This window comes from Macaca nemestrina, chromosome 7 (genome assembly GCF_043159975.1).
Source record: "Macaca nemestrina isolate mMacNem1 chromosome 7, mMacNem.hap1, whole genome shotgun sequence".
In the NCBI taxonomy this organism is placed as follows: Eukaryota; Metazoa; Chordata; class Mammalia; order Primates; family Cercopithecidae; genus Macaca; species Macaca nemestrina.
The window spans coordinates 58,118,041-58,127,888 of NC_092131.1; the positions used below are offsets into that span (position 1 = coordinate 58,118,041).

The 9,848-nt window shown below is 41.3% G+C and overlaps 1 protein-coding gene across 1 annotated transcript; it reads right to left on the reverse strand.

Moving 5' to 3' along the window:
- Positions 1-4,856: 4,856 nt before the first annotated feature.
- LOC105481853 (ARF GTPase 6) lies at positions 4,857-8,486 on the reverse strand. The gene has a single exon (XM_011741648.2). It carries the CDS (start codon positions 8,153-8,155, stop codon positions 7,628-7,630), a length of 528 nt encoding a protein of 175 aa, XP_011739950.1. The 5' UTR covers positions 8,156-8,486; the 3' UTR covers positions 4,857-7,627.
- Positions 8,487-9,848: the final 1,362 nt, after the last annotated feature.

Sequence of the window (9,848 nt, forward strand, 5' to 3'; positions counted from 1 at the left end):
CTTTTCTTAAATCAAAAGAAATCTATATATAAGTATACAAATAATCAGCTCAGTGAAAATTTTAACTTTTCCTATTTTTCACAATGATCTGTAAAATTCACTATCAAGCAATCAAATTTGATTTTTACAGAAGAAAAAAAAAAGTCCGTTAAGCACCTAATACTGTTCTCCACTGTACAGCAGAGTGAAATTATACAGGGACGCACAACTTATTGAAGATAAAATAAGAAAATTATGGGAAATTTACTTAAAGCCAGGTATTTATAAGAAAACACACACCAAAAAAATACTAAGAACATGAGTAAGCACTGGTTCACCTTCGTCACATTCATAGTACAGCAGAGACTATCTGAATCCAAATTCAGGCTCTTCTACTTATTATCATATACTTCTGTATGCCTCAGTTTTTTCAACTATAAAATGAGAGCCCTATCTCCCAAGGTGGCTGTGGGGATTTAGAGAATTAATACTCATTCAGTGCTTAGAGCAATGCCTGACACATGGCAAACATTCAGTAAATGCTAACTCTTACTATTAGAATATTTCTGTTTGATTTCCTTAGGCCTAACTCCAACCTAGGACTTATTCATAAAACTAACTTTTAAAAATAAACACATGGGCCAGGCGCGGTGGCTCACACCTGTAATCCCAGCACTTTGGCAGGCCAAAGTAGGTGGATCACCTGAGGTCAGGAGTTCAAGGCTAGCCTGGCCAACATGGTGAAACTCCATTTCCATTAAAAATACAAAACAAAATAAACAAAAAAAAAAAATTAACCAGGCGTGGTGGTGCGCCTGTGGTCCCAGCTGCTTGGGAGGCTGAAGCAGGAGAATCTCTTGAACCTGGGAGGTGGAGGTTGCAGTGAGCTGAGATCGTGCCACCGCACTCCAGCCTGGGTGACCAAGCAAGACTCCTCAAATAAATAAATAGATAAATAAACACGTGGGCAGGGCACACTGGCTCACACCTATAATCCCAGCACTTTGGGAGGCCGAGTTGGGTGGATTGCCTGAGCTCAGGAGTTTGAGAACAGCTAACATGGTGAAACCCCATCTCTACTAAAAATACAAAATTAGTCGGGCGTGGTGGCACATGCCTCTAATCCCAGCTACTTGGGAGGCTGAGGCAGGAGAATCACTTGAACCAGAGAGGGGAGGTTGCAGTGAGCTGAGATCGAGCCACTGCACTCCAGCTGGGGCGACAAGAGCGAGACTCCATCTCAAAAATAAATAAAATAAAAAATAAAGACATGCAGAGAAAGCACTTTGGTTTGCCTTATTATAACAAACTTCAAAGATCCAAATTTCTGCTTCTACCACAATGGTTTTTTTCCCCCTCTCATGCTATAACCTTCTCAGGCTATTCAGCTGTAATGGAAAACAACTTTTATAATCACAAATAACTAGTTTCACATAGGTCTTTCCATGAACTACAAATGTTTTCATTTTTTTTTAAAGCTCATTTGTAAATGTCCTCAATAAAATTTACTTCCATAACTTCTGCTAGATTACTTTGTAGTAGTCTAACAGTTACAGGTTTCACAACTTTGTAATAGTTTAAATAGTTTAAAATATAGATTTCTCATCCTACTAGTAATTATTTAGTATTATTTGGTATTAATATATAACTCTCTAGGCAAGAAATAATCCATGTGTAAAGCAAATTTTCCTAGTTTATATTGGTTAGAGGAATAATACTGGAAGAAACCAAATTATCATGCACCATAATAGTTTCCAAGTCAACAAAACACTTCCCCTTACAAACTTTCTTCGTAAAAATAATAGACTCATGACTTAATTATGGTAATAATGGATAAAAAAGCCACAGTTAAACGATGTTATCTGAACCTACACCAACTAATCTAGGTTATCTGGAAGAAAGGACACTTAACAAAGAATCACATTTAACTTAAATCCAAAGACCAGTAAAACTACCACAAAAATAAAAGAAATATTTAAAATGAAGTGACTCACACAGTTTTAAAGAACTATGTTAAAATCAAAACTGAGAAACTACTGATTTCACGCATTTAAATTCATTTAGAAAAAAAATAATCCAGGTTAGACTACTCAATAACAAGTGTTAGCTCACTAAATGTATAAAATGTGGAAATTCTATGTCACTGTGCCTTTTTTTTTTTTTTTTTTTTTTTTTTTTTTTTTGAGACGGAGTCTTGCTCCGTCGCCCAGGCTGGAGTGGCAGTGGTGGGATCTCGGCTCACTGCAAGTTCCATCTCCCGGGTTCACACCATTCTCCTGCTTCAGCCTCCCGAGTAGCTGGGACTACAGGCACACAACACCTCGCCCGGCTAATTTTTTGTATTTTTAGTAGAGACGGGGTTTCACCGTGTTAGCCAGGATGGTCTCCATCTCCTGACCTCGTGATCCGCCCACCTCGGCCTCCAATAAGCGCTGGGATTACAGGCATGAGCCACAGTGCCCGGCCTGTGTGTCCTAAAATTTTTATTAGATTCATTTAACAATGGTCTTTCACATTCAATTGTTCGATTTCCTATATATTTTGATAATGTTTTAAAAATTGGCTTTACATTTGAGGTTAAATGTTTTTCCTAAGAGCCAGATTGTAAATATTTTAGGCTTTTCAGGCCATTACTGTCTGTCACATATTCATGTTTTTTTCTTACAAACTTTACAAATCCTTTAAAAATGTAAAAACTATTCTAGCACAGTCCCTATAAAAAACAGGCTGCACCCAGATTTGCCCTTGGTCAGTTTTCCCACCTCTGCTTTACACTATACTATTATCTTTCTGTGACTATGTCAATTATACCAATATTGACATTTCCTTCAAGTATTTGCTCAAACATCACTTCAATGAGATCTTCTCCGAACACACCTACCTGTTCCCTGATATGTGTACATACATTATATATTGTATAACATATAGCATATAACCTAACAGATTTTTACTTATCATTTGATCTTTGTTCTCTATCCCCAATCCTCCACTTAAGTTCCATGAATGCAGATTTTTTGTGTTTTTCTTCACTATCAATCTCCTGCACCTAAACAGTGCCAGGCATTATTAGTGGGCTCTCAATAAAAAAAATCTACCCTCACACTTATAAAACAAATACTATGGACTAAATATGTATTCTACAACAAATGAAAGATACTCGCCGGGCGCGGTGGCTCACGCCTGTAATCCCAGCACTTTGGGAGGCCAAGGTGGGCAGATCACGAGGTCAGGAGATCGAGACCATCCTGGCTAACATGGTGAAACCCCCTCTCTACTAAAAATACAAAAAAAAAAATTAGCCAGGCGTGGTGGCAGGCGCCTGTAAGTCCCAGCTACTCGGGAGGCTGGGGCGGGAGAATGGCGTGAACCGGGGAGGTGGAGCTAGCAGTGAGCCAAGACCCCGCCACTGCACTCCAGCCTAGGCGAAAGAGTGAGATTCTGTCTCAAAAAAAAAAAAAAAAAAAAAAAAAAAAAGATATTCAAGGACAAAACAAATACTTTCATTTTTAAATTTTTTCAAGTAGTCATAAAACGTTTCAAATAAAGGGGTAAAAGTTAAAAAATTTTATTTTCCCACAAAATGAGGTTAGCTCCTAGTCTAATTCTCTTGAAATTTACCATTACTTGAGTTATATTTAATTGCAAATTTGTTTTAATTCCTAAATCCCTCTCCTTTAGTGGAACTAAAACAGGGCAAACTACCTCAAACTCTCCAGACTTGTTCTGCCTTCTTTGATCTCACCTGTGTGTTCCCTGCCTGTTCAACTCACTAATCTAGTCTGGCAACTTTGGTTTGGCAAAGCAAGAAGTTGCTTTGCCTCTTCTATGGCTCCATCTCCCAACATTCCATTTTTGTAAACTCTAATACTGAAACCTTTACTAATCCTTACCATTTGATTAAAGCAAAAGGCTAGATACTATTGAATATTATACTCCAAATATATTATGTTCAGTGACTAATCACTTAAAAATTTCTTATAATTGCTGTATGTGGTTTTACAAACACAGTTTTTACCTATAAGGAAAGATACAAGACTTACCTTACTTGTAATCCTGATACATATTTGGCAAGGTATTAAGAAAATAACTTTTGGAATTTTATAAGCTCCATCACCATTCAGATTATGGCTACTGTATTTCTAAGCTTATATTAAAGCATAAAAACTCATTAATGGGGAAAATATTTTCTACTGCTAGTACTGACAAATTGATACTTTGTCACAGTATCTTAACCACAGTACTAAATACATTAATAAATATTAACATAGGAATTAAATCATACTAGAGATCACATGAAGACATTCTAAAATCAAACTATAAAAATTGCTGATATAGGAGGATAGGCTTACAAGAATGTCTTTCAAACTCTTTTATCCAACAAGTTATTCATCGTTTTCTTTCTTCCGACCTTATCCTGTATACTACTTTACATTTAAATGAATACAATTTTGCCATTTCTATAGGACAATTTGACCTCTAAAAGAAACTTTAAAATTCAGAAGTCTATAAAGAATTAAGACCTGAATTTAAGACTCAAGGCCAATTCTTTAGACACAATTCTGTACTTCTAAAAATGCTAAGGTTGTAATTTGGAAAAAACAGCAGAATAAAGACTGCTATCGGACCTCAAATTTTAAAAACTGTTTAACTGTTGTGTCCTAAATTATCAATCAGATTAAGTTGGTGGAACTAAAACAGGGCAAACTACCTCAAATAGCCAGCATTTACAAGAACCAAATTGATCTTTTTTGTTCTTACAAAAGTCAGGTAACTTCCAAATTAAGTCACCTTTTACCATAAACCCTGGAGAATAACATGGCCCAACACACCACATGTCCCACTTATCTAGTTCAAGCGAGTAACGTAACGTGAGAAACTGCACTGTGTAATTCCTTTATTTTCTGCATATTAGTGCTTTACCAACACTACAACCATAAACACAATTCCAAGTACTGTACTTTTTAGTTTGGGGAGATCACAGTCTACAGACTCATTTACTTATATTAAACAAGATTAACCTCATTCAAAACTTACTGCAGTTTATAAATTCACAAATACAGAAACTGATGCAATTAAACAACTTCAGGATCTTATTTTTTCAATTCTTAGATTATAATTTTTTCTGCAGGCTGTAATTACCTGCTCCAGTCACCAGTGGTTATTGTTCAATTTAACTACATCAATTATAAACCTTTTATATTCTTAAAGAAAATTTTAAGTGAAAATTACAATTTCTTACCAAAAGGTTTAGGGTTTTCCAAATTTCAAATATTTGCTTCCCCCTCCCCCCTTTCCAGTCAAACATTTCAAATAAACTAAAAATAACCACATCTCACCTGCAACATTCAATAATAGCAATCACTTGATGTATAAAATTTTAACTATGCCCCCAGTTATTTTAAGACACAAAAAAATGGCTGCCTACCAATCTGTCTTCACAAGTTAGAAATACTACATTTAAGATTTAACATGAGGGTTTCAAGTTTCCTCCAGTTTAGGCATTTATACCTTTGTGCTTGTTTTGTTTCAGGATGTTACTATAGCATTGATATTGGATAACCCATATTTATATACCTTAAAATGCAATCATTTAAAACATTAAGAATTACATTTATGGTGGAGCTTTGGGAATTTTAGAAAGCAACCAGTATTCTTAGATGTGTTTATCAGCCTCATTTCTAGAGCTATTTCTACTAAAGTGAAACTGAGAACTTCGTACTTTAGTTGCATCTTGAAATCAAAAATCCCTCTGCACCAACAGGAGCCTACATGAGAATACCCTTTTGCATCTGCTTTAAGTAAAACGTCTGTCAAGAGTTTTACTTTGAATAGTTCATTTTTTTTTATAGTCTTACACTTCTCATACATCTTTGGTAAAAGCTCCATTACACAATATGGCCAAAGCGTGAAGGACCAATACTGTCCAACTATACCATGATATCCCGCTCAATTTTAGTTTTCAGACACCCTCATAAACAAAACCCACTCCACCTTTTCCTGTATACTGCATTTGCAGTCTACATTTCTGAAATTCCCTATTTAATTCCTTGAGGATCACTAAAATTAATCCTTAAGGTTATATAGGAACCAGATGCTGCTTTACAATTCTGCATCAAGCATTAACATTTGGTTCAAAATATTATCATAGTGGTCGCAATCCAGTTACTGGTCCTAACCAGCTAACCAAGTAATCTTGTTAGGATCTGGATATCACCAGCGAGCACACTGCTTACATATGAAGAAAAATAAGTTTACATTCATTGTCATCTGTAGGTTCTTTCTCTTCATCCTACGTCCCCTTTAATAGTCATCCCTCAAGTCTACACATCATGCATTCATCACGCTTCCTTCCTTAAAGGAGACAGTGTACTATTGAACCAACAGGATATCTTCATTATTTGCATGAGTTAATCCTACAAACAAAATTAAATACCTTTTTTATAAAACATCTTTTCCAGTGTTCTAATTGATGGAGATGTGGATCACTCATCTATAAAAATGACTTATAGCTTCAGCTTTATCAGTTGCTATAATGTGAAAACAGGAATGTGTATTTTTTTCAACTAGGTAAAAGGTGCATATAATTTGAATTGCTAAATGCTTTATTAATGAACAAAGTAAACCTTTTAGTAATTTTTAAGTTACTGGTCTCAGGCGTTTGAAACAAGGTCAAAGTATACATTCCAGTTTTGCCCAAAAGTCACTTAAAATATCTACAAATGTTTAATCTGTGTGTGGTATACACCATTATTGTTCCAATTCCTGGAGTCTATTTTTAAAGTTTAAAAAAGAGGGAAAACAGCAAAGTGACTAACTTTGCAGTGGAAAAAAAAAGTGTCCTTCATGGGTTACACTTTCATATTTTTATGCAGCGTTAAGTTAGCTACCTTGTGGGGAACTTGGGTTTTATTCCTACTCATGCATGATGTATGTTTCAGAACTTATTTGCTGACATTTCAGAGAACCTCTTACATTACCTGTTTAACATACTGAGGTGCAACTGGAACATATTACAATGATATTACTCATTACTCGCCACTGTGGGCTAAGTTTACTATACTGGTCTTAGATATAAAAGGTCACATTTGAAATTACTAAGTTAGAACTCATAAGGAAGGGGGGAAAGGCCTTAAGTATAAAAGACAAACGGCAGTTTGATTAAGCAATAATTTTCAGTTTACTAGATGAAACAGACTTGCAACATAGTCTGCATGAATGCAAAATAAGCCATCTACAGCAAGTGATAAGGAAACTGGGCAAAAAAGGAAAAAAGCATACATAGGAAAATGAAAGATTCTCTCGAAATAAAAAAATCAAACTATTATTACAAAGGACTTTACCAGGAACTGCTGTATTTCCCCCATCCCATCTGCTGGAAGTCAATAAGAGCATCTAGCAACTTTGTGTTCATGTCAAATGTCAGATCAGAGCATCCTAATGCAAAGCCAAAAAAAAAAAAAAAAAGGAAGAAGAGAAACAAACAAAAGAGAAAACCCCCAAGCCCCCTCCCCCCAAACTGTAGAACAGTAACTCCAGAGTTCAAATTCAAAAGAAGAGAAAGTGGCAATTGAAAGAGGTGATGGTGGCGATAATCCTATGAATGGGTTTTTGATTTCTCTCCTTCCAGGGGATGGGTGGAGAATGCTCATTAAGATTTGTAGTTAGAGGTTAACCATGTGAGCCCCTCATAGAGTCCGTCCCCTGAGGTGGCACAGGAGGGCTGCACATACCAGTTCCTGTCCCGAATCCGGGTCAGGCCCAGTTTCTCCTGGATCTCGTGGGGTTTCATGGCATCAGGCAGGTCCTGCTTGTTGGCGAAGATGAGGATTATGGCGTCCCTCATCTCCCGGTCATTGATAATGCGGTGCAGCTCCTGGCGAGCCTCATCGATGCGGTCGCGGTCGGCGCAGTCCACTACGAAGATCAGACCTTGGGTCCCAGTGTAGTAATGCCGCCAGAGCGGCCGGATCTTGTCCTGGCCGCCCACATCCCATACGTTGAACTTGACATTTTTGTAAGTCACCGTCTCCACGTTGAAACCCACAGTGGGAATGGTGGTCACCGACTGGCCCAGCTTCAACTTGTACAGGATTGTTGTCTTGCCGGCCGCGTCCAGGCCCAACATGAGGATCCGCATTTCCTTGTTCCCGAAGATTTTGGATAGCACCTTCCCCATCGCGTCGGAGGAGCCGGGGCCGGGGGCATTCAGGTGTCCCGGGTCCCGTCAGCCAACAACGCCGCCGCCGCCGCGAAACCGAAACGAAGCCTCCCGGCCGCGAAGGCGCCTTTGCGGCCTGCGTGGGAGGTGCCTCCTAAGGGCAGAGGCCCAGGACTGCCGCTCACTCGGGCATCACCGACCGCACAACTTGATTCCTCCACTCGCCGCTGCCACCCGGGCCCTGAGTCTGCGCCGGCAGCCGCCGCCCTGCTGAGGCGCGGCCCGGCCCGGAACTGCCCTTCCCCCCGCAGGCGCCGCGCGAGCGCCGCCGCGGTTCCCGCTCCTCCGCCTTCCTCTCACCCCGAGGGAGAATGCGGCCCTCCGGCCCGCCCGCCGGCCTGCAAACACTGGGCTCACCACCGACCCAGGACACCCGAGAGGCAGCACGACTCCGGGGCCCCGTCAGGTCATGGATCCTCGCGGGAACTCGGTACGCTGCCTGCAGAGAAACAGAGAGGGAGAGGGGAGTTACCGCCAGAGATCCAGAGAGGAGTGAAGACAGAGGTGGCCCGCCTTTCCAGCTCGGTGCAGGGGGTTACCTCCAGCCGCCGCCCCGAGCGCGGGCTCCCTCCGGCCTCCAACTCCTCCTCCCAGTTCTGCCGCCGCCGCTGCCGGAAAAGGCGCCGAGGAAACCGCCTCACTTCCCCTCCCAACCACGCAGGCGCAGCAGACGCCGACCGTTCGGACAAGAGCGACCTCTGTAAGGAGAGCGGCCCGCGCGCCTAGCGTCATGGGCGCCACGCGCCGGAGGGGCGGGGCTACGGCGTCTCGGAGGGCCCGCAGGTGCGGTTGGCCCAGAGACCTGCAACCTCGGACTCTGACCGGCGCCCACCTGTGGCTCTTCTAGCTTCTCCTTCCCTGTTTTTCTCTTCTGCGCTCTGCCCTCCCCTGCCCACCCGAACCAAGGGACAGATCTACTGGGGGGGCTCCACAGGGTGGGGCCCACGGGCAGCCCACTCTCTCCACGAACAGAGCTGCCTCCAGGCCTGTTCCCAGACCTCGGTGCCCGCCAGATGCTCTGCGAGTTCCCTCCGCCCGCCCCAGCCTTCGCGCACCCTCCGCGCACCCTCAACTTCCCAGAGAAGCTCTGTTCGCTTTTTTTTTTTTTTCCTTTTTCTCATCCCCTTCTTGGCTTTCTTTATCCCTTGAATTTTGTGTGTTTTCTGAAAGACACGTGGGAGGCCAGTGTCTCGTGTGGAATCTGCCAGTCAGTGCAGCGCTTTCGGGGAGTTGAGTTTACTCTGTAGCTCTTTTGAATGTTTGAGCCCTGTCTGCCTATAGGTCTCGTCAAGACCAGCCCATGTTTCTTAAAAACTGCAGTATTTATCAAGAGTTCCTGTGCCTTGCCGCGTTTTCACCTTTTTAGAATGCGACATCTGTTCATCTTTAAATATCACTTTATTTTATATGGTTAGTAGTAGCTTCTCACCCACCTACCCATTCTTTTTTTTTATTATTATTATTTTGAGACAGTCTCGCTTTGTCGCCCAGTCTGGAGTGCAGTGGCGCGATCTCGGCTCACTGCAAGCTCCGCCTCCTGGGTTCAGGCCATTCTGCCTCAGCCTCCTGGGTAGCCCTCAGCTTCCGGAGTAGCTGGGGGTACAGGCGCCCGCCACCACGCCTGGCTAATTTTTTGTAGTTTTAGTAGAGA